Source organism: Hipposideros armiger, unplaced genomic scaffold (genome assembly GCF_001890085.2).
Source record: "Hipposideros armiger isolate ML-2016 unplaced genomic scaffold, ASM189008v1 scaffold_13, whole genome shotgun sequence".
NCBI lineage: Eukaryota > Metazoa > Chordata > Mammalia > Chiroptera > Hipposideridae > Hipposideros > Hipposideros armiger.
Window position 1 is genome coordinate 2,366,592 of NW_017731363.1, and position 25,742 is coordinate 2,392,333.

General features: G+C 42.3%; 1 protein-coding gene across 8 annotated transcripts in view; it reads left to right on the forward strand.

Moving 5' to 3' along the window:
* The window catches only part of REPS2 (RALBP1 associated Eps domain containing 2), a 192,654-nt gene that overhangs the window by 50,352 nt on the left and 116,560 nt on the right, over positions 1 to 25,742 (forward strand). For 5 of the 8 annotated variants that reach the window (XM_019666628.1, XM_019666608.1, XM_019666638.1 and 2 more), the window contains 3 exons: positions 5,313 to 5,461; positions 9,120 to 9,246; positions 16,237 to 16,334. In XM_019666628.1, the coding sequence (XP_019522173.1) occupies positions 5,313 to 5,461; positions 9,120 to 9,246; positions 16,237 to 16,334 (374 nt within the window). Of the gene's footprint in view, positions 1 to 4,010; positions 4,397 to 5,312; positions 5,462 to 9,119; positions 9,247 to 16,236; positions 16,335 to 25,742 lie in introns of those variants that run through there. The other 3 variants (XM_019666617.1, XM_019666648.1, XM_019666664.1) reach the window with 2 other exon arrangements.

A 25,742-nucleotide genomic window follows, 5' to 3' on the forward strand; every position in this document is an offset into this window, starting at 1 on the left:
TTAACACAACAAAGGTTCACTTCCTGACTCTCCCTCCCCTCTGGCTTTGTGGGCCTGGCTGCTTTATCTTGTGGCACCTCCAACACAGCACCTGTTCCCATAATTGCCACAACAGAGAAATAGTTTGTCAGTATCTCTAGCAGTTAAATGCTTTGGCCTGGATGTGACTCAAGTTACTGCTGCTCACAGTGCATTGGCCGGAACTCGTCACATGATCTGCTGAACTGCAGAGCAGACTGGGGGAGATGTAATTCTCTCCTGTGCCTGCAAGGAGAGGAGGAGTGGCAATGAGTGAACACTGGAGGTTTCTGCTGTGGTCCTGTTATAATCACTGTCTTACACACGGGCAAGTTGAAGTTTAGGGGGCTTGAGTAACTTGCTAAGGATGGATGCAAGGTTAGTGGAATTTGGAGCCTGGAGCTCAGCTTCCAGTTCCCATACTCTTCTTTGCTATGCAGAGCAGTCTCTTCTTGATTATTCTTTCTTTTAGTAAGGTGCTGATAGCAAGGTGCTGACTGGAATTTGTATCCGTGGAATATTATCCTAATGGGAAAAAAATCGGACCCAAAAGGCATCCCTTGGTATTATATAATTTGGTTCTTAGAAACAGGTTTCTTGATGGAGCATTACTTCAGTGGCAGGTTTGTGTTTGTTGCTACAAGACATAGCAGTCCCTGTTGTAAATCACTTGCTGTGATTAAACTTACATCACACCGAATTTGAATTTGTGGAAGGCACTGAGCGTTTCCATTCCATTGTAAATGGTCGTTAAGCTTTATTGTAGTATCATCCAACTTTATCTTCTGGAAGAGTTAGAGCTGCTTTGTTGTATACAAGAATAAACTTCTGACCCTTAATGCTGCTTATTTTAAGGTAGACTGAAGGCTTTTTACCCGATTTGTGCCCAGATCTACAATTCAGTTTCCTGGGGGGCGGGGAGGCAGGGAGAGGGGAAGGATTGTCTAAATTATCACTTGTGTACAGGATTGACACTTTTTCACAAATAGAGGGCTTTCTTTTATTAATCCTGGTGCCTTTTACCTCTGAGGGTTTAAATATACTCAGTTAATTCTGAATTTTCTTCCTTCATTTAAAGATTTATCAAATAAAAGTTATTTGCAGTCAGCATATGTTAAGTAAGAATCAGGGCAAGATTGGGCCAGAGTTTGAGCTGCCACTTAGGATTTTCCAATTTGTTGCTTGAAATCCATTAGCTTCATGTGTGATGCCACAAACCTTGAAGGCCAAAGAGAAGGCTCTCCGAGAACCTAATCTAAAAGGCTGTGGTAGCCCCATCACACCCAGGGATTTGCGAGTTCACCTTACTTCTGTAAAAATCCACCGTTACTTCATGAATGACATGTGCCCGCGTGTATATGTGTGTTAACCTCTAACCTTTAGCCTTTCCCATTTGGGGAAATGCCACCACCATGTACAGTTGCTCAAGCCAGGAACATAGAAGTCATCCTTGGTTCCCCCTTTCCCCTTGATCCGCAGTATAATCCATCAAAAGTCTTGGTTGGGGGCCGGCCGAGTGGCGCAATGGTTAAGAGCTGGCTTGGGATGCCAGAGGGCCCCGGTTCGGATCCCACATATGAGGGCCAGTGACACTGCCCTCCACAGCTAAGATGCTGAACAACAGCTCAACCTGGAGCTGGGCTGCCGTGAGTCGCCGGCAACGGCGTAGGCTGCAGCCCCTGTGGCAGTGGGTTGCCAGGGGCTACCATGTGTAGCCAGCAGCCAGCGTGAGCGGCCAGCAGCCGCAGTGAGCGGCCGTCCAGAAGCCGGCGACTGATCTGCCTCGCCCGGGAAGAGCGCAATGATGGTGCCAACTTGGGCCAGTGAAGCAACGTCCTCCACAGACTGAAGAACAAAAGGACAGCAACTTGTCTGTTCCCCTTCCCCCAACTCCCCAGCACTGTTCCCATCTCCCAATTCCCCAATAAAAATCTTCAAAAAAAAAGTCTTGGTTGGCATGTGGCTCCAGTTTCCCTGTCGGCTCCCTGTATCTCTCTGCCCCTACTAGACCAGGCCACCTTCAGCCACTCACCTGGATACCACAGTGGTCTTGTCATTGGTTTCCTGGCCTCCTCTCTTCTCTTCTCCAGTTTCTTTCCCCACATAGCAATAAGAGTGGTCTTTTCAAAATATCCATCAGGTGATTTTGTCCTCTTCCTTAAAACCCCCCAGTGGTTTGCTGTTGGACGTTGTACCAAATTCAAAGTTCCTGCACCAATCTGTTAGCCTTGCGTGATCTAGTCTCTGCCCACTTCTCCATCCTCGCGCCAGTCCTCTCCCCCATGCTCATAATCTGTCCGCCAGCCTCACCGACCCTCTCACCATTTCTGGGCCATCTCTATCCTGGGGCAGGAAACACCATGTTATCTCAAGGTCTTGGGCTCCTAGTGGTCTAGCTCCCTCTCCTTCCCATGGCTGGCTCTTCCTTCTGATCCTTCAGGATTCAGAGACTGTCCCCACCATCCTATCTAAAGTAGGTCTTGTCAAGTTAATTCATTAATGAAGGAACCAGCACATCATAAAGCTGGTTCAAGAACATATAAGAGAGTCAGGAGTATTTATAGTCATGGAAAGAAAATGCTGGAATAAGATTGCTAAATTACATATAAAATTGATTAATGGCCTTTAGGGCAATAAAACTGGAACTTGGTTATTACACTCTTTTCTAAGATGAAATTCATTTGTATTGCTATTAGACAAGAATCACTTTGTTAGCTAACAGTTTTCTACAAATTAATCTCTCCCCTTTCAGAATTGTACAATGCCTAATCAAGAGTAAATAGTAAAAACAAAAGTATCCTTAGGGAGGTAGGTAGTCCTTGGACGGCCTGTTAGATAATGCTCCTGTGAAACAATCCCTTCCCTACTTAATCCTCTCTCAGCATCTGCTCCTTCATAGCACTTTTATCAGTTTGTAAACACTCTTTCAGAGGTTTGACTAATTTTTTCATCTGTCTTCTTCACTAGTCTGAGAACTTATCTAAGGGGAAGGGGGGAGGATCTGGTAACCCCTGTACCATGGGGTATTGTGGGCACTCAGAGCTTGTTTGTGGAAGGAGTGAATGAATGAAGAGATGAATGTGTACGTGTGGGGAGTGAGTCTTAATCATTTTTCACTCTTCAAACTTCAACAGCGGGAGTTCAGATTCACCTGGAATTCCTGAGGAACTCTTACAGATGTCATCTTTCTCAGGTCCTGGTTCCCAACCTTGTCTGCACTTGAGAATCACCCAGAGAGCTTTGTGCAAAATAGATAGGTAGATAGATAAACAGATTAGATTAGATTAGATTAGATTAGATTAGATTAGACAGAGGTACCTGGGGCCACCCTCAGAAATTCTTATTTAATTATTGTGGGGTATGGCCTAAGCATCAGGATTTTTAAGAGCTCCCCAGGTGATTCTTATGTAAAGCCAGGGTTGAGAGTGAATTCTAACCAGAGCCAAGTGGAACATTTTCAAGAGCTTTGCTTAAACTAGGAGTACATATTTGGTTATACTAGGGCCTGAACTGGGGTGAGGCAAGAGGTGCCCAGGGTGCATAATTTAAGGGGGCACTCTCAGGGCCAGTGCGAGTACTGACTGCATTTACATGGCCCTGAGAGTGAGTGCTTCCTTAAATGTTGGCACTGGGCATCTCTAGCTTCACCCTAGTCAGAGCCATTGGGGAGCTTACAAATGCTGACCATTGACTTCTTACTCTCTCAAGTAGACCTCAGAGGTAGAGCCATTCTCTCGTGGGCAGATCAGGGTGCAAATTATTTATGTGATCTTGTTCGATCTTTTCAGATCCTTTTTGCAGACTGAGCCGAAACAAATACCTTTCTGAGAAGTGAACCGTAGGATTAGCTTATATTTGATTTACGTTTGATCTTAGCCAAAAGGCCGAGAAGCGATTATATTTGATTTAGTAAGAATCTAGATTTTCTTTTCTCTTTTCTTTTTTTCTTTTGAAGTCCATTCCTGCCTTGGGTGCTGGAGAGCTGCCGAGGTTGGGAAACATTAAAGCATTAAACATGGCAGCCATCCTCTCTTTAGGAGAGTCTTGGTTTAATTTTCCAGATTGGTTATTCTATTTATGTCTCTTGGGCCCTTGGCTGATTGATCACGCAGGGATTTGTCATATTGCCTACTTCTTTGAATCAAATGTGGACATAGCAACTAAAAATAAACATGATGTGGATATTAGAGAACCAGGGGCCCTCTTTGCCTGGGGAGCTGGGATACTTGCTTGCTGTTGCTAAGATGTTTTCTGGCTTTAGCACAACATCAATCATTGGAAGTGCAGCTGTGTTTTTGGACTGGAGAGTTGATGGAAGCACAAAGGCACACTGATGAGTATTATCCTGAACAATGGATACAGATGCAAATCATTATGCATAATTCATAATATTATCCCCATTTTTGGAGTTCTTTGTGTTGTGTGTGATTTGCTGTGCTGAGAACTAGAAGTGTGCCAAAGCATCATTTCTGTGTTCAGAATAGTTTTGTCAGATTTGAAAGATAAGTAAATATACCAGACTGTTGCATTTCAGTTCTCTGTAGCATTGTGAGTGTGGCTAATGGGTTTGACAGTGGAATCTGGCTGAACATTGGACTAATTGCTTTAGCTTGATACCATTTTCCTTATTCCATTATGAAAAGACAACTGGAGATTGAGTGTGAAAACCCTTTAAGGAATGACATAGGGTGAGAAACTGTTCTCCCCAGGAAGTTTGCCCTCGGAGTGAGGGACCTTTCTGTAGGGCAGCAGCACTGGGCAAGAGCCAGCTCTGCCACAGGTGAGCTGTGTGATCCTGGGGATGTTAACTTAGCTTCTTTGTGTCTGTTTTCACATATGTAAAAGAAGGCTAATGGTAGTCTTACTTTATTGGCTGTTGTGAGGATTAGATGAGTTAATATTTGCAGATCTTAATACAGTGTCTGGCATAGAATAACCACAGTATAAGTTTTGCCAGCTACCATTTGTCACTTATTGTATTTATATAAATATCACACCATTTTTCTTGGTGCTGGACTAAAGGCTAAAGTGTAAGATGAGTCCCAAACCTGAATTAGTTCTGCGATGATTTCATGGCGTTTAAAAACGTTCAATCAGAACACCGCGGTAAAACTGTAGCATTTTCTAATTTGACATTATTATAGGAGTCCTCATTGTGTCAAAGTAAAAATTTAATCTATATTTAGTGCTCTGGAATTTTTCCTCAAATGTGATTCATTTTTTGGCCATTGAGTTCCCCTTTTCGCAGTTTTAAAATAAAGCCTCACTGAGCTTCTCTGGTTCTGATCCTAAAGAATTGCCGCTGCCTCGCTTTACGATGTCAAAGACTGATGGTGAGATACGATTCGGGAACCCAACTGAGCTGCATGGAACTGCGGTTCAGATTCCATATTTAATCTCGGAAAAAAATACCTTCAAAAGAATGGATGATGAGGACAAACAGGTAAACAGTCTGATCAGGCACATCCATTTGATTCTGACCGTGAAATCTCACATAGCAGTCAGTGCCTCATATCTGCTGTCAGGCTTCCAGCAAATCTTACCATCTGGAATACAATTACAGACTTGGAAGGGAGCCAGTGAAGTTTCCTTGTAGCAAGAAAAAGGCTGGCACATAGGAACTACCATGAGCCACCATGGGCCCTTCAGAGCCCACCTTAATATAGAATTGCATCCAAAGTAAGGCTACTGATTTAGCACACTTATTTGATTTCTCTAATCAGCATTTCCAAATGGGTTCTCTGAAATGTAACTTCTAGTAGTTTTTTTGTTTTGTTTTTCTTTTTAAAAATTTTTTATGAGACATTTACACACCCCTCACAAAGTGATAACCCCCTCCCCCAATCTGTTACCCCTCTGACATTGTACATAGCTATTACAATACCATTGACTATATTTTCTATGTTGTACTTTACATCTCGTGAATGAATACACACACACACACACACACATATATATATATATATAAATATATATATAAAATTATAGTTGACATTCAGTGTTCTATATCTGCTTCAGGTGTACAGTGCAGTGGTCAGGCATCTATACAATCTATGAAGTGATCCAATAAGTCTAGTACCCATCTGACACCCTACATAATCTTTACAACATTTTTTTTATATTCCCCATACTGTGTTGCACATCCCCATGACTGTTTTGTGACTGCCGATTTGTACTTCCTGAACCCTTTACCTTCTCCCCCATCGCCACCCTCCTCCCAACTAGCAACCATCAGTTTTCCTCTATATCTCTGAGACTATTTCTGTTTACTTTGCTCATTCATTCAGTTTTTTAGATTCCACATATAAGTGAGATCATATGGTATTTGTATTACTCAGTCTGACTTATTTCACTTAGCATGATATCCTTGAGGTCTATCCATGTTGTAAATGGTGAGATTTCATTTTTTTTTATGGCTGAGTAATACTCCATTGTATAAATGTACCACAGTTTCTTTATCCAATCGTCTATCGATGGGCATTTCAGTTGTTTCCATATCTTGGCTATGGTGAATAGCACTGCAGTAAACATAGGGGTACATATATTTTTTCGAATTAGTGTTTTGGATTTCTTTGGATAAATACCCAGGAGTGGATGTAACTTCTAGGAGTTTTTAATAAGTCCTTTCCAAAAAAGTCTAGAGAAAAGGTTTCTCTGGTTAAATATCTTTGGAGAATGATGCTTCATACTCTATTCTGGAGGAAAGACTAAATCCTCAGTCTTGGAGATTTAGTGTATATTAGCACATTCAAAGTCCTGAGAAGTCCTGCAATAAAGAGACCTGGCGATCTGCATTTACTAAACTTCTTTCATCAGGAAATCCTTTCTTGGGGAGCATGTTTAGAATGCCATCTTGGGAACTGCTGCCATTACACATTTAGCAGAATAAGAATAGGGAGGATGGGCTTTTAAAACGAGGCCACTAATTGTAATAGGCAGTGATTGGTAGACAAAAGTGTAAAATTCTGAAAGAGTGAGCCTATCAAGAAGAGGTAAATAGTCTTGCACTTTAGTAAAACCTGAGGGCATCAATGTATAGCTCATACTTCTAATAAGGATACTGAGTCATGCAGAAAAGTAAAATTATAGTCAATATAATATTTTCTGTATGGCAAAGAAATTTGTTATATTTTAGAAAAACGAATCAAAATGTTTTAAAAGTGCAATGAAATGAAAAGATTAAGTCAGAAAACTAACTTATATGGCTTATTCTGATAATGCTGGGTCTGTGAGGTGTCCTTATGGAAGTTTTATGTTTATAGTTAAGTGAGGTATAGCATGTCTTGTTAAATAACTCCATGTACTGTGGCTTTCATAATTCTGATACATTTTAAACTAGTTCTTCAGGGATATATATAAGAAGGAGTACAGGAATCTTCAGTCAATACTCTTTGGCATGTTTTCCCACCTGGAGAGGAAGGAGGGTCCACTATACCAGGATGGTTGATGCCCTGAGAACTTTCTAGACCCCTCCCCTGGCTGCGTGATTAAGAAAATACATGGACTATAATCAATGATGTTGTAAAGATTATGTAGGGTGCCAGATGGGCACTGGACTTATCAGGGGGATCACTTCATAGACAGTGTAGATGCCTGACCACTGTGCTGTACAGCTGAAGCTGAATAATATTGAATGCCAACTATAATTAAAAAAATATATATATATACACACACACACACACACACACACACACACACACACACACATACACGCATACATATATACTGAGGGTGCCAAAAAATGTATACACATTTAAAGAAAGGAAAAAACTGTATTAAAATTGTAATACTCTATATATTGATAACAAAAGATGAATACAAGTCACATTTAACTTCTGCAGTTACAAGAGGTGCTCACAGTGGTTACCATCTGTGTAATTTTTTTTCAATTAAAGTTTATTGGGGTGACAATGGTTACCATCAGTGTAATTTTAATAGTTTTTTCTTTCTTAAAATGTGTATACATTTTTTTGGCACTGTGTGTGTGTGTGTGTGTGATATATATATATATATATATGATTTTGTTTTGTTTTTCATGGGAGTGTAAAGTATGGCATAGGAAATATAGGCAATGGTATTGTAACAGTTATATACGATGTCAGAGGGGTAGAAGATGGGAGGGTTATCACTTTGTGAGGGGTGTAAATGTTTATTATGTTGCTTTGTACACATGAAACTAATAAATAAAAACACATCCTTTGACTTCAGGCTGAGTTTATGCTAGGCCCACCCAATAAGTGGGTGTGAGCTAACACTTCAAAGCAAATACTCTTTTCTTGAAGAAGAGTATTAATCAGCATCTCAGTTTGCATAATTTTTAGACTAGTAGCACCTATATAGTGCCTGTGTTGATAAAAAGTACTGTTTTCTTGATACTGGGTACTCCGAAGTTACCAGTCTATTAGTAGCATTAAAAAAGAAAAAAAGGAGGAAACCCAGTAGCAGAGTAAGGTTGCTTACCTTCAGTAGGGTCCAGCATCAAGTTCATGTTTGAATTGATTCAAATTGTAGCGTGTTTAAGGCTCCATCCTAGTGTTTAGGAGTGGGGTAGTTGGAGTGGTTTACCCATAATGATCTGTTTTGCAACCTCTCAGTGCAAAAAAAAAAAGCTGACATTTTACTTGGCATAGTAAGCTCCAAGAATATTTAGCATTAAGCATTTTAAATATTTTTAATACCCATATTTGCTGGAAGACTTAAGTGTAAATGCAGGAAATAGGGGCCTTATTAATGAATGAAAATTGAGTGTATCCACAAAGATATCAAAATTGGGGCGTATGAATGTTATTTCATGTGATCAATGTTTTTTTTATTTTCCAAAGGAAAATATGATTGGAATATCACTGAAAGTGTCCCAGGCTTGTTTTAGTAATATTTAGGTACCTGAGTGCTGGTGAGACCTGATTCTCTGGGAGACTTTTGAATCTTCAGGCACTGCTTTTTAACCCAGCTGTGTTTTTGAGAAAACATTTCCTCCATTTGTTAAATCAGCCGACTCACCAGCATTAGAGTTGCGTTCTGTGTACTTCATAACTGCAGCTCAGGGCGCCAGGGTTCTCGAGTGAGTGATTGCCTCTGAACTCTGCTCTGGTTCTTTGAAGCAGGAAACACAGTCTCCCACGATGTCACCCCTCGCTTCCCCTCCTTCTTCTCCGCCTCATTACCAGAGGGTGCCCTTGAGCCATGGCTACAGCAAATTGCGGAGCAGCACGGAGCAGATGCATCCAGGTAAGAGGCGATCTCGGGGGCCAGCTGTCCTAGGCGGGGTCTTAGAGACGCTTTAATCTATCAGGCAGCAATGCCACCAGCTGCTGCATCTCCGGACTTAATTACCGCTGTCTTTGGAAACATGGCTCAATTTCATTTTATACTCTCAAGGTTTTTAAAAAAAAAAAAAAAAGAAACATAGTAATGCTTTGTCTCCTGTCCTACAAACTAGTTCATCTTTAGACTTGCAAAAAACGATTTAGATAATTTAATCCATCATATACAGATTTCATTACACAAGAACATGGCATATTAAGGATCTGTACTGTTTTGGAATTGTTATTTTCTGCAAGTGTACCAAACATATTTATATAATAACTGCTTTTATGAAACTACTTAAAAATACAACTCTGCAAAAGCAAGACTTGATTCAACCTTTAAAGACTGATCACATCAGTGAAAATATTTAGCTCTTGTTTTTGGGAATAAGAATATGGGAACTGCTAGGGAAGGCACGGTGCCAAGAAGTGTGGACAGTGCCCAGGTGTGGGGTTGCCCGCTTGCTCACACGTGTGCTGTGCTGGCCATGCTGCTGCTAAAATATGTTAGTTGGTTCTGAGGATGACTTGCAGTGTCGGCTGCCTAGGCTGCAGTGCTGGAACTCCATAAATTCACCGCAGCATCCTGTCCTCCCAGGGCTCAGGCTCCTAGTTTAAGGTATGACCAATTAGAGGTATTCTAGAATTGGACATTCATAACCCCCCCTTTTTATTTTGTGGGCTGTGGCTGAAAATGACCCAGTTTCTGCAGGGTTCTGCTGCATTTAAAATAGCAGTGACTTCTAGAGGGACACAGGTATAAAACGTGTGCTAGGCTGGACTAGAGAGAGGCTGTAATCTTGCAGAGAGGAGCAGGTGTGGCATAATGGAAAAATCTTTTGATTGGAATCAGAAGGTATGGGTTTATATGACTAGCTATGTGACCTTGGGCAAGCCATTTAACTGCTGTGAAGCATGTGGTGAGGACTTGCGAGAACAGACGTATAAAATCTGATTGGAAATTAAGTCCTTTGCAGATGCAAGATATTGTCGTTAACGGATAGCAACAAGAAATCACTCGCCTGAAACTCAAACATCCCACTGATGTCTGCAAAACAACGGGGTTGAGAATTAATTTTCCTCTCATAGCCTCTCCTGCATGATTTTCCTATTTTTAGAAGTATTATTATTATTATTCCTAATCTTATTTGGCCTTGGAATTTGGAGTCCTGTGCCTAGCGTGGTACCTGTTTTTTCGGTTTTTCATTCACATGTGAGTTGTTTTTGTTCTACTGAGTCAGCCTGTCACCAAGTTCTACCCTATCTTTTTTGACATTCCTTAAAAAAACTTGCCTGTATTCATTCTATTTCATGCCCCGTCCCCTCCTCATCCGCTCACATTGGGCTTCTCCCCCTCCAGATGCATGGCAACAGCCTGCTTCTCTCCATCTTTCTTGCCTCTTAGCAGCCTGTCTAGGTTGTCCATACCTTTATTCTTTTTTAAGTGAGGTAAAATTTACATATGACAAAATGCATGCATTTAAAATGTTCAACTTGCATTTTAACAATTGAATGCACCCGTGTTACCAGCACTTCGATCAAGAATAGAACATTCCCATCACCCAGGAGGTGCCCCTTTCCAGCCACTCCCTGCTCCCCACTGCAAGCACCATTCTGTTTTATCACCATAGATTAGTTTTGCCTCTTCTAGAACTTCATTTACACGGAATTCTGTTGGATGGCCGCACTCTTATGTGTCTGCCATCTTTCCCTCAGCATAGTGTGGAGATTCATCCATACTATTATGTGTATCAGTAGTTTGGTCCTCTTTACTGCTCAGTAGCATTCCATCGAATGAATATACCACAGTTTCATAATCCATTCTCCTGTCGATAGACATTTGGGTTTCCAGTGTTTGGCTGTTAAGAAAAAGGATGCCGTGATGATTTGTGTGTGAGTTCTTTGTAACATATGTTGTCATTTCCCTGGCACTTAGGAGTGGAATTGCTGGACTGAGGGTAGGTGTATGAGAAGCTGCCGAAGAGTTTTCCAAAGTGACTGCAGCCTCCCACTGGCAACACATGAGAGTTCATGCGTCACGCCAGCATTTGGTACTCTCAGTGGTTTCTTTACTTCAGTGTTTTTAATTTTAGCCATTCTATTAGATATGAAGTGACATCTCCTTGGGGTCACTCTTTCATTTTTGAAACATTGTTTTCTGAGTTTCTGTTACACCTTCTGGTTTTTCTCCTACATCATGATCATTCAGCTGGTGAGCTGCTCTTCCAGAGGGTTCTCCTTTGCACAGCATACCCATAGAGAGGAGTCAGAGCGAACAGCCTCCCGTTTCTCCAGGAGTTGAGCTTTCTGGGTCTAGCCATAGATTAGGACCGTGTAGCAAGGTCATTCATAGATTGTTTACAGGTATTTTTATTTAGACTTTTTTTTAAAGATTTTTATTGGGGAATTGGGGGGATGGGAACAGCGCTGGGGAATCAGGGGAAGGGGAACAGACAAGTTGCTGTCCTTTTGTTCTTCAGTCTAGTTGTGGAGGACGTTGCTTCACTGGCCCAAGTTGGCACCATCATTACGCTCTTCCCAGGCGAGGCAGATCAGTCACCGGCTTCTGGACGGCTGCTCACTGCGGCTGCTGGCCGCTCACGCTGGCTGCTGGCTACACATGGTAGCCCATGGCAACCCACTGCCACAGGGGCTGCAGCCTGCGCCGTCGCCGGCAACTCACGGCAGCCCAGCTCCAGGTTGAGCTGTTGTTCAGCATCTTAGCTGTAGAGGGCAGTGTCACTGGCCCACATATGTGGGATCCGAACCGGGGCCCTCTGGCGTCGCAAGCCAGTTCTCAACCATCGCGCCACTCGGCCGGCCCTATTTAGACTTCTTTATCCAAGTCAAAGGAAGGGAGAGGTTTTCTATCTGCGGCTTGGGTCCATCTTGTGATTTTTGCTTCTAATTGATATGATTTACATCAAAGCTTTTTCATTCCTCTTTTTAGAACGGCTGTGGATTTTCCCCCAAAGGATTTTCTTGACCTGTTTCCTTTTCTGCCCCATATCTTTAGGTCAAGAAATAAGAGAAGCCCACATGTCTTCCTTCTCTCCACATTTCCGGAACTCAGTTTCTCTTCTGGCTTCCATGTTTTATTTTTTTCCCACCTGTTTCTTTAACTTTCCTCTATTGTCTTCACAATGTCATCAACCCATCCGACAAACCCAGGGTTCTCTTTCCTGTGTCTGCACTCCGTCTTCCCTTTGGTCTACACAGTAATATGTCTAAAACCTGTTAAACCTGAGCGACTCCAGTATTAAGCATTCTAGAATTATTCTTAATTTATACCTTTTCAAAAAGGAGTTTTGCTTCTGGGATAATTTTCAAGGAAGACATTTTTCTGGGGTCATTTCCCTGTCCAGGATTCTGCCATGACTCCTGTCTGGTGGGGCATGTGTGTGAGTATGTTTTAATCAGACCAGCCTGTAATTCAGAGCCCCTCTTCAGCTTCTCTCCTGGCCTCCTGCTCGTCTCACCTGCTGGATGTATTAGGTTGTCGGAAAAGTCATGACGCATTTTTGCAACGAAAAACATAGAAAAAATACATCATGACTTTTCTGACAACCCAATAGTTAACTAATGTTCGTTAGGTAAGATTTATATACCAGGCATCGTGCTGAGGTCTTGATATGCATTATTTTTTTTCTTACCACAACCCTCAGAAGCAGATACTACTCTCCATACTAAAAAATGTTTAATTCACAGTAATACATACATATAGTGTAATAATATTTAGGTGCCTGTAATAAAAACCACTGTTGTCCTTCCAACTCAATCTGTTTCTGATCTCTAGAGGCGACTAGTTTTAATTCTTTTACCTGTTTTTTCTGATATCTAATGTCTTATCTCAAAATCAATATCTGTTCCGCTTTTTCTTATACATCTTATTCTGACTTACAAGGTGTGATCAAACAATATGGTAAATGTTTAAGTAAAGAAACGTATATTACAGTAAAAAACGCATTGCCATTAATCCCCCTCAAAATACTCCCCCTTGCTTTAAACACACTTATCCCATCATTCTTGCCACTTTCTGAAGCAGTTCTGGAAGTCCTCTTTCGTGAGTGTCTTTAGTTGCACTGTCGTGGCTGCCTCGATGTCCTGAATCCATTCAAAATGTTTACGTTTCATGGTCACTTTGACTTTGGGGAAGAGCCAGAAGTCACACGGTGCCAGATCCGATGAATAAGGTGGATGAGGACACACCATAATGTTTTTATTTGACAGAAATTGCTGTACCAGAAGCAATGTGTGACATGGAGCCTTTCCATTGTGATCACAAAATACAGTGAGTACTGCTGCCATGTGCCATCAACGGAAAGGCAGGGATTTTCAATACGAGAAGTGGTGCGTCCAACCTTAGTTAACAGTGTGTGACAAGTTTCAACTTGTTCAGTGCAGTCAGGTATGAGCTACGGTTGAGAGCTGTTTTAAAGTGTTCTGTAAATCATCCTCTATCACGACAATGCTCTGTGTCACACATTGCTTCTGGTACAGCAATTTCTGTCGAATAAAAACATTGCAGTGTGTCCCCATCCACCTTATTCTCCGGCTCTGGCACCGTGCAACTTCTGGCTCTTCCCCAAAGTCAAAATGACCATGAAAGGTAAACGTTTTGAATCGATTCAGGACATCGAGGCAGCCACGACAGAGCAACTAAAGACACTCACGAAAGAGGACTTCTAGAACTGCTTCAGAAAGTGGCAAGAATGATGGGATAAGTGTGTTCAAAGTGAGGGGTGTATTTTGAGGGAGATTAATGGCAATGTGTCTTCTACTGTAATAGTTTTTTTTATTTGAACATTCACTATATTGTTTTATCACACTTTGTATCAATTCTAGGTATCTACTTGTTTAAGAGCATGGGCTGTGAAGTCCATCTCTTGGGCCTAGAGGTAGATTTGGTGAACATACATCTGCCATTTCTATCCATTTCTAGCCTGTGTGACTATGGATATTTCTGTTTTCTGAGCCTCAGTTTTTCTTATCTGTAAAATGGAATAATCTCTGCCTCAGAGGTTTGCTCTGTGGATCAAATGAGAAATGTAAACATCTGTTCCTAGCACAGCTCCTGGCACATTGTAGGTGCTCAAATGTTCCCTGGTGTTTTCTTTTGTGTTTTTAGAATCTGGTACCTGTTTTATTTTTGAAATTCTTAGGTGTTCTTGAAAGTCACCTTCTGGATATCATTTCCTGAGTTGATTGCAGATGTAGAGTCTTGATGGCGAAGTTTCTTGTGGTCTCTGTTCTAGTTTGAACTGCTGAGTGATGAAATCTTCAGGGTTTGTTTTATATTTCCTCCTGTTGGAGAAAAAGATGGTACTTCTAGTTCCTCATTAAACCTCTTGTAAGAGGATCTAAGAATTACGTATTAATTTTTGCATTGAGTACATGTCTTCTTCAATTTTATTTGGGAGGAAGGAGAGTGGAGACAATAAGTAACAGCTACCTTTTCACCTCCTGAGATGGGGTCAGTCTGGTAATGGCCTGAATATCAGCTGTGGTACTGATAGAGTTGGTAAGAGCAGGTGTCTTAGATTTGTGACCGCATGGGCTTCAGAGACGCCCTTCCCCAGTCTCAGGCAGGCGTGGCCAACCGCTAGTATCCCAAGCATGGTACAGTTTACTGTGGTTCAAACTTTCCAGCATTAAGAGTTTAATTCGTTGTTTCATCAAAGTGGAATGATCTTAAAAAACTCTTCCCCGATGACGACACCTGTGTACCAGCTGAAAGTTATTTTTTAAGATTTGGATTATGTGCTCCCTGTGTATGTTTCTTTAGTAGTTTTTATATTTTTAATCATTCTTAGCAGAATCTGAAAATCCACTAAATGATTTGCCAGGCAATGATTTAGATATTTTAATGTGTTTTGATGTGTTACAATCTTGTGCTCTTGTTGCTTGGAGGAAATACAAAAAGCAGATGTGAGCCCAAGAGTGGCTGGTTGTTCTTGGACTTGCTGTTGTTATACCTTCTTTATTTTCAAAAGCTCACACTATGCTAAAGGTGATGTCATAACAGGTTGCTCTGTTCTCTCTACCTAACGTTATTTATAAGGAAGCTACAGAAAAAAAACCCTTTTCCCTTATTTCCATACTTCAAAACCTTGACCTATTAACCCACACAGATCAGAAGTAGTTTCAGCACGGGTGATAATTTATCCCTTCTAGTGGAGCTGAATACTACCTGGTTGTGTTTAACTGTTTCTCTACCATCTTGCCAAGGCTGTTAAGTGTTCTGGAAATAAAAGGAATGAAGAAATGCATTCATTTTTGTGGCTTAAAAACTTTTCTTAAAAGGTAGCAAAGTTATTTTTAGGTTGGCTATTGAACAATACATATAAAATATATTTATGCTTTTTTATATTTTTCTCTACTTGGTTTTACATTCTAATAAGGCAAAGAAGACAGTGACATTTATTTTTCAAAAATAAACGATAATGTTGATTCTTGGTGTTCAAAATGCATCTTCATCTTTGGGTGCTGGGTGATAAATAAGACTTGAACAGGAGGGTGTATATATATATATATATATATATGTATATATATAGTTTATCTTATATTTGGAATTTGAACACTTATAACATGGCACTGCTTTAACCACTCTCATTGTTTTCTGTCTCAATTTAGGTTCTCACTTCCACCCTTACAATTGACTCCAAATGTTAATCTTATGTAAATATTTTCCTGCCTGACCGTGAATTGGTTGGATATCTTTAGATTGTTCAGTTAAATTGTACCCAGGGGCATCAAGGTTTCTTTGTCCTAGGTGGCCCCTGGTGCACGGAAACTCGAATTCCTTTGCTAATTCTTTCCTGAAGAGCCAGCACTGTATGAGTTTGAGTGTGAAGTCATAATTTTGGGGGAGAATCTTTGTGTACCATGCCGACTTTACCTCCTTCTGTTTCAGCTCCTTATGAAGCTAGACAACCACTTGTCCAGCCTGAGGGACCCTCGTTGGGGGGCCAAGGAGCCAAGCTCCCTCGGCATCAGGCTTCCCTTATCCGGGTAAGTGATGTTGTGGACTTATGCCAGTGGGAGACTTTGGGGACATGGCTTTTTGATGGGCCCTCTTCTTCTTTTTTTTTTGTGGCAAGGAAGCTATAAAACTGTCCCCTCGTGCAAATATTGTGCTTCTTGTTGTGTTGCTTGTACATTTTCCTTAATCTTGTCTCCTATATATGTTTCCCAGTGTCTTGACACTAATCCCAGCTGGTTCATGGTCTTTGGTATGTCTAAGGTGTCCTTCCACTTTCATCTACTTAATCATTAGGTACCTTCTTCAGGAGAGCTTTAGTTTTTCCAGAAAAGCCTATCTTACCTCTGTCTTATTCTTTCTTACCACTCACCCAGTGCGTAGTTAGCTGTTGCCTGTTTGTTTTGTACCTCCAATTACATTCAAGCTTTTGGAAAGCAGAGGTAATTCTTCCGTGTTCTCCCTCAGTGCCACTTTTACAAGTGGCAGCAACTGCTCTTTCCTATATGTAATAGATACAAAAGAAATATTATGGCAGAAGCACACGTGATGTTTCAGTTTTTCCTGGCTACACCCATAGCTTAGAACATTTCAGCCTCCCTTTTACCAGTGTTTTCCTTTGGATAAAGCACTCTTATTTTTTTTCCTGTGTCTGCAACTGTTTTCTTGTGTAGATCTCTGAGTCCTGTGCTGGGGAAGTCATATTCTGAAAAGGTGTGTGCCTGTTTGTGCACCTGCATGAGATAAGTTATGAAAAAATGGGGTTCACCATTTGACCCTAAAGATAAGAGGCATCAGGGTGGTTTGTATAATATTTCAGTTGTCCAACTTGGGAAGAAGGATCATTTATGCACAGGCAGTTCTACTCATAATAGCAGGGTGGTGTCACATACTTTCATAAAGAAAAGGGCTGGTGTCTGGACCAGAATAGACAAATGCTAAGAAATAAGAAAGATCGTGGTGTTTGCTGAATGCCTGCTGGGCATGGGGACCTGCATTTGGCATGGTATAGAACTTTATCTTTTAAGGTGGTACTCTGTGTGCAAAGAACTTTCTTAAAGACAGTAATTTAACCATATGCTGTGTATTTCTATTTAATGATTCCTGAAAATGTAAGATCTAGGTAGTGCTGTATGTGTTAGTGTAGATGAGTTCACTGTGGCTGAGAAAGGTCAAGTCATGGGTTTAAGGTTTCATGTGTAACTCCTAAGTGGCAGAGCCAGAGTGTGAACCCAGGCCTGCCCGATGTCCAAACCTGCACTTTAAAATACTTTGCTATACGCTAGAGCCCCATATTAACCAGGAGGCTAGGTTCTACAGTTGCTGCATAAGTAAACATTGGGTGTAGTAAAAAATATTCCTGGAAATACCTTATCGATACCACATTGCAGAGCCAAGATACCATTCTCTCCTAGGTTCGGTAGAGCTCCTTTTACCCCCAAGTTGAAACAGACAGCTGTTTCTTCAGCTGAGCCCCAGGTGTAGTAGTTGGCTACATTTAAAGGTCCTGTGCTACAAAAATATGTCTTTAAACACGAGAATCATATCTACTGTGGAGTGATGGTTACATTAGTACCGGAGGGACTGGAGTTCGTCTGAAAAACCCCAGGGTGTGGCTGTGTATGTTTTTGCAGAGTGTATTCTAGTGCTGTGGAGACTGAATCCTGATGGGTTCGGATGATGGTCAAGCAAGCAGTAAAACATGAACTTGGCAATGATTGGATGGGGCTCACCAGGCCATTTCTACCTAGCCCACTGGATGGGATGGCCATGGGCTCTCACTTGGATTGGTATCCTGTGACTTCTCTCCGAATCTCTAGGTCCGTTTTTCTGCTGATGAACGTGTTTCTTGGGCACTTGACTCAACTGATGTTTACTAAACACTTATTACATGCCAGGTACTGTGTTGAGAATACAAAGATGAGGTATAACACTCCCATTTGTTACCCTCATGAGCTTATAGGCTATCGGAGATGGCCATTAATCAAAACATCATAAAGTAAATGTATAATTGTGATATATGATGTGAATGGAAATTATACTGTACTTTGAGGGTGAAAAATGGGCAGGGGTTATGACCTAACTTTGGTGGGCAGGGGGTGATCAGAAGGCTTCTAGTAGGGAATGACATTTGAGTTGAAATGAAATGGATTTGTAGGTGGTAACCAGGTAAAGAGTGGGGTTGGAGGGAGTAGGTGAGAAGAGGAGGGAGCTGCACATACAAAGACATTTTCGATGTGCTCAGCATTTTATGCATATCATCATGTTCAGTGCTCATAGCTGTTTTATGAGGTAATTCCTGTTTGTTATCCCATTTTTCAGATGATAAAACCTGAGGTTTAAAGACCTTATTTACTTTGGCCAAGGTCACAGCTAGGAAGTGGTAGGGCTGGATTTCAAACACTGGACGTTCTTCCTTAGTCTCTGGCTCATGAACCAGATGGATGGTGATGTCATCTGTTAAGCTAAGAAGCCCTGGATGAAAAACTGGTGTTGGGGGCATTGGGGAGAGATCATGAGTTCAGTGTTGGGTGTTGGGATTTGAGGTTTTGAGATAGCCAAGAGGAGATGTCAGAGATGGTAGGATATATGGGTCTGGGGCTTTTGGGGAGAGCCAGGCTGGACATAAGTATTTGGCAGCGATGGGCCATTAGAAGGGCTTACAGTATAGTGCAGGAAAAACCAGACAGGTGCTCAGCCAGGTTCAGCCAAACTCTATGTGACCTTGGGGCAAGCTCCTTCTCTTTTCTGTAACATGAATGACTTGGAATGAATTTCACAGTCCATTGTAATAGTCTGAAACAGTCTGATTCCCTTAATGTTTGTTTGGCATCAGTGGAGGACCCCCTCACCCTGGTTTGGAGCATTGCCTTCTGTTTAAGATGAGAGCAAGGGGGGCCTTTCTTGGGACAGCAGTATGTGGTTTTCATGGCTGATGTGTTTTTCTTTCTTTAGTTCTTAGGTTTCCTTCTTATGCCTGTCAACTTGGTTTGGCTGGACTCCATGTCCCAGAAAGCAAAATGCCAACCTGAATTAGTCATGTAGATGAGAGGATCTGAAGTGAAGGTTCTTGGTGCTGGGGGATTAATATGGATTCGGCATGGTACTAGGCTTGGTCAGGGTAACGAATTCTCCTCGCATTGCCATGTCAGCATGCTGATGGCAACCTGCGTGTCTTCTAGCCTCCTCTGTGGCCTTGTATTCCAGCTCTTCCTGCCTGATTGGGAGGGGGTGGCTTTGGGGTCCTGGGGGAGGCTGTTAGGGACTCTGGGCCAGCGCTGTTGCAGCTCATGGGCTTGGCATTTTAGAGGTGCTTATGCCAAATTCAGCGTCCAAACATTGGAATGAATAGATAATGTTTTAGGAATTTCAAAATCTTTTTTCAGGTTTTAGATGTTTTTCCCCTTGAAATTTCCAATACTGAGCATATCCTATGTTGGTGGATGGTTGATGGTGGTTTGTAACGAAATGATGTCTTGGGCCGGCCGAGTGGCGTGTTGGTTAAGAGTTGGCTTGGGACGTCAGCTCTGAGCAGCAGGGCCCCGGTTCGGATCCCACATGAGGGCCAGTGATGCTGCGCCCTCTACAGCTAAGATGGTGAACAACAGCTCCACCTGGAGCTGGGCTGCCGTGAGTCGCTGGTGACGGCGTAGGCTGCAGCGGGGCTTCAGTGGGCTGCCGTGAGCTACCGTGAGTGGCTGGCAGCCGGCGTGAGCGGCTGGCAGCCGGCATGAGCTGCCAAGAGCCGCCGTGAGTGGCCGTCCAGAGGCCGGTGACCTATCTGCCTCACCCGGGAAGAGCGCAATGATAATACCAACATGGGCCAGTGAAGTGATGTCCTCCACAACTAGACTGAAGAACAAAAGGACAGCAACTTGTCTATTCCTTTTCCCCGATTCCCCAACGCTGTTCCCCTCCCCCAATTCCCCAATAAAAACTTAAAAAAAATGATGTATTGAGTGCTTGATTTGTTATGTGTTTATAGGTCATTTCCCCAAGTTCTTTATTGAGACTGAAGTAATTTGTAATTTTGCTGGTATAGGATTTAGAATTGCCTCTTCTGCTCCCACTGTACTCCACTGCCTCTGTTTTTGCCACGGTCACCAGAAAGTACCTAGTGTCAAGTCCTTGTCTCATTGACTTCTTGGCAGCCTTTGACACTCACTCATCATTTGGTGTCCATGCTGCAGTCCTCTCCTGGTTTTCTTCCTGCCCCTATGACTACCTCTTTGTAATCTTCTCTTTCAGTTCCCCTTCCTCCATGTGCCCCTTATATGCTGATGAACCCCATATCCAGTTCTCTATTACTCTAACTACATGGAAGCTGATGACCACATATCTCCATCTGCCAGCCATCTTCACTCAAATGTCCCACTGTCACTGTAAGCACGTCTTTCTCAAAACCAGCTTTCACTCTTCCATTCATGGCTCCATCCACTCGTCAGCGCAGGCCAGAGTGCTGGTCACTGTCCCTGACTCCTACCCATTCAGTTGCCATGTCTCGGGCATTTCACCCAAAATACCTCTCTTATCTGTCCATTGCTCTGCACTTCCTCGGTTCAGGCCATCTTCTGTCACCGAATCTATTACATCAGCTTCTAACTTTCTTCTTGCTTCCATTCTTGCCCTCTTCAAATCCGTTATCTGCCCTGCAGACAAAGTAATCTTCACAAATCGGGTCCCCCTACTCCGTTGATTGAAACCTGTCACACTTTGCTCACTGCTGTCAGGAAACCATCCACGTTCCTGCATAGCTCTGGGCCTGGTATTTGGCCCCTTCTGTGCTCTTCAGCTGCTGCTTCTCTTTCCTCTGCCCCCCTGCCACACAGAGCTTCTGGTTGTTTCCTACATGATCCATGTTCTCTGGGTAGGAACCTGACTTTTCATTCTTGCTTTGCCTTTGTTTTCTCCTTTGTCTCAGTTCATCTGTGCGTTTTTCCAATTGATACCATGAAGTGCAGGGATTTTCTAATACTTCTTGTATATGTGAGGTTTCCATTTTTCATTCTTAAAAAATGGTTCATTGCTCATCTGCTCATTTATCCTAGAAGCTCAGCCAGAGGGAGGGGCTTCTGATCTTCATTGGTTTCCCATCCCAGAGACATTAAGTGTTGTCTGTTTCTTTTGTATTATTCCAGGAATGCTTCATGTATATATAAGTAAATATAAATGTTCTTATATCTAATATATGTAGTATGTTTTTACCTGACTCCAGGGATACAGGTTTGGCAAATGAGATACCCATCCAGCCAGAGCTCACTAGAAAAAATTCTTTTATTTTAAACACTCACTTTTCAAACCCTAAGCATACATGCAGTGATTTCTTCTTCTCTTTCTGGAGGTACGAACTTAACAGTCTTTTGGGATAAATTCTTGATACTCACTATTCTTCTCACGTCAAAGACAAAATAATGGCAAACAGCAATCAGAGAACTTTACCACCCTGCCACTCTCCTTGGGAGTTTTGGAGTGCTTTCAGTGGAAGTTTTGCAGTAAACAGGTAGGACACGGGTTGTTAGACATTGCTAGCCAGCCACCATGTTATTCTAAAAGTCTGTAACTTGAAAGACATTTTTTTCACTTAGTTGCCCTCTTTTCCTCTCATTTTCACTCAATCTCTATTTCTTGCCATGCTACCCACCACTGCCTCCAGACTTAACTGTAGGTACTTATGGCCAGAAGCAGATTCTCCCCATTCCTTGGATCCTTTTGGAGTGGTTCTAACTAGCAAAGCATTGTGTAAAGGCTGGTGAGAGAAGTGAATACCCCAAGGCTCTGTTGGAGTGGTGTTGGCATAAATATGGAAAGAATTGACAGTCATCACAAATAAATGGTTCATTCTAAGAGTTTTGATGGGAATAGGAAGTAGTTTTTCTGAGAGGTTGACATTGCACCAAGATAACTTTTTATGGTGTGAAAGATATTTTATGGGCAGGATGCTGGAAGGGTAAGGAGAGGAGAGAGCAGAGATTGTGGCTGAAAGATTGGGTGGAATTGAATGAAGTGGCTTAGAGTTGAGGAATGGGAGAGTTGGTGCTCTGGGTTTGGAGAAGAAAGAAGCAGGTAAACAAGTGGGGCATCCTAGATACTGTCTCACCCACTCTGCTTATCTTACCTAATAATACTCAGCTCAGGGAAATGACCCACAAGGCAGGTTGGGACCACAGGGGCTCTTTCAGGGTCCAGGAATTCTCATTGAGGCATTGTTGTCGGAGAGTGGGCCCTTCTCGGGGCAAAGTCCAGGTCCTTGGCAACTCGAGCAAAGAATTGAACAAGATGCCAGAGTAAAGTACTGAAAAAGTAGTTTATTCGAAGAGATAGTACATTTCAAAGAAGTAGAAGTGGGCCCGAGCAGTGGAGGATGGCTCAAGGGCCCATTATTAGAAATTACATTCCAAAGAGTTTGGAGCGGGCCATGTGCAAAGGCGAGGCTCAAAAGGCTGAAAAAAAGGGAAGAAGGGGTTCAAAAAGGGAAGAAGCGGTCAAAAAGAGCAGGGGGACTTCCCAGGACTTGGAATTTTTATCCCCTTTCTCTAGAATGGGCTGTTCCCCTAAGGGCACGGGACCATTTGATTGGCACCTGTGATTGACAAGAGGTACTGCGCAGGTGCCAGTGACTGGTCTGATCTAGTTGGGTATTTTGTGTCCATTTGTTTTCCCGCAGAGGTAGGTAATTACAATACAAAGGGGAGTTTTGGGTGTAGCAGGGATGTCCCCTTGGTGGTCGCACTCTGTGGGATGTGCAGGAATGCAGAGACCCAATGCCTGCCTCTAACTGCCTGCCTTGTTTTCCCTTTGAGAGACATGATCCCCATAAAAATCTCTATGGGAAGCTGAGGGACAGGAGGTCTCTTCTTCTGTATCTGCTTCCTGCTGAGCAGGGGTGTAGAGCTGTCCCTGCCTATTGGGGGATTCAAGGAACTCTCGCCCTAGCTGATCTCAGATGAGAGGAAAGGGTCTCGAGTTCTGCCTGGAAGACCGTGTTGGCTTCTTTGGTTGTGACTGGCAACCTTGTTAGGGTATCCTCTGTATCCCTAAGGTCCCTGAATGAGGGAAAATATATTTTAATTAATAAATCTGTTAGCTCTCATGAAGCCTGTGACCATTCAGCCTGTCATTCAGGTGGTGTCAATTGTCTGGGCCCAGAATGGGTTTGGGGTTTGGCATTTAGCTTACTGGCCTGGGGGATATTAGGAAGTCACAGGCTTTCAAGTAGTTATCTGAAGCAGGGGTGGGAGACTTCTATTGTTTAGGATTCAGAAACTGATTTACAAAGCAATCAAGAAGCAGGGGGATAGGAGAATTCTAGGATTCAGGTGAGGAGCAATCTTTAGCCTAGGATTCACAAACTGGTTAGAAAAGTAATCAAAGCCAGGGGCTAAGAAACTAGGGAGGAGACTTATCATTTCTATACTTAACATTTCTATAGGAAAGAACACTTGAAAGTTTCTCAGAGGTGGGGGTGTTGCTGGGTTGGTTGGCCGGTAACAATTCCATTTGGCCTGTGTAATTTTTTTCTTTTTCTTTTTTCCCTGTAGAAACTCAGGCATTTTTGCCCTTATTTTGGAATCTTTCCCGTCTTCCCTTTCCTGAGAGCTCTGACATTGACCCCGTGACATGCCCCTGTGTTTACTTGAGCATAATGCCACTTGCATATTTTGTTCTTGCCCTCTTCCTCTACTCCTCCCATGGCAACCAAACCCTCAGGCTGATGAGCCACTGAAGAAACACGTGGATGTTCTCATGAGGGGCGGGAGCTAAAAACCCATCTGATGATGGTTTCCCTCCTCACATGGCCACAGCAAAAGCACGCTAAGGCTTTGGTGGCATGTTTCAGATTACACAGTAAATGCCACACTGTTAGTTTTGGGATCCTGGGTTGTGAGCTTTCAAATACTCTTGTTCTTAAGAGCAATTAAACATTTTAAAAAGGTATGTCAAAAATTCAAAAGATGTGGAAGGGCCTGAGTGAAAAGTGTCCCTTCCATCCCCTCCCCCAACCATCCAATTCCCCATCCCAGAGGCAACTAATAGGAACGATTTCTTTTGTACCATTCTAGGAACATTTTATGCACATACTGTGAATATTGTTATTTTTCTATGTAATTATATATAATATGTGCAAAACCTATAGTTCCACCTTTTTACACATATAGTAGCATATGATAAAACTGTTGGGTACTGTGCATTTTTTATTTAACAATAAGCTTCAATAACATTCTAGACCAGCGGTTCTCAACCTGTGGGTGGCGACCCCTTTGGGGGTCGAACGACCCTTTCACAGGGGTCGCCTAAGACCATCAGAAAACAAAAAGATATTTACATTATGATTCATAACAGTAGCAAAATTACAGTTATAGAGTAGCAATGAAAATATTTTGTGGTTGGGGGTCACCACAACATGAGGAAATGTATTAAGGGGTCGCGCATTAGGAAGGTTGAGAACCGCTGTTCTAGATCAATACATAAAGTACTTCCTCATCTTTTTGGATTTTTCAGATGCATAGTAGTCATTGTGTGCATCTTCCATAAATCATTTAACCAGCCCCTCTGATCAACATCTAGAACTTGCTATCACAGCATTGTTTGCACATATATAGTATTAGTTCCTAGAAATGATGTAATTGGGACAAGTGTCTACACATTTTTAATTTTTGATAGAGATTTTCAAATTGGAGATTGTATCAATTTACCCACTTACCAACAGTGTATGAAAATGTTTACTTTCCCATACCCATGAAAACACAATGTGCGAAAAAATGTATGGGTCTTTGCCAGTCTGGTAGGTGAAAAATGATGTCTCAGTATAGTTTTAATTAGCAGTTCTTTTTATTAGGGAAGTGGAACATCTTAAATTTTTATGAGTCATTTGTATTTCCTTTTCTGTGAATAGCTGCTTCATACCCTATGCCCTTTTTTTTTCTTTTGGGTTACCAGTGTTTCCTTATTGGTGTGTCATTTCTACCAGTCTGAAACCAGAACCTGGTGCCTCTGTTCCTTTGGTCGAGTGAGAGGCTGCAGTGAATGTGGAAAACTGCTCCTTGCATGGTCAAGAGGAGGTCCTGGGTGCCTGAGGCCATGGAAGGAGGGTAGGGACCCCAGCTTTGTTCCAGTTCTGGAGTGCCCCAGGCTGCCTGCAGTGGGGATGTCTTTTTTTATACATTCCTGGCAGTAAAGTTGAATTACTTAGTGTAATTACTTAGGGATTAGGGCTAGGAAAATCTGTTAGGGATGGTGTCAACTCCATGTGTGTGTGTGTGTGTGTGTGTGTGTGTGTGTGTGTGTGTATGTATGTACGTGTACACACCTCTCAGCATTGCTTAGGCAATTAAGTTTTCTTCCTCTGAGTGGAACGACTGAGGGAGAGATGGAAAAGGAGGGGGAGGAAGAGCAAGAGAGGGACAGAGAGAGTATGTGTGTGTTTGCCTTTGTGTGTAACA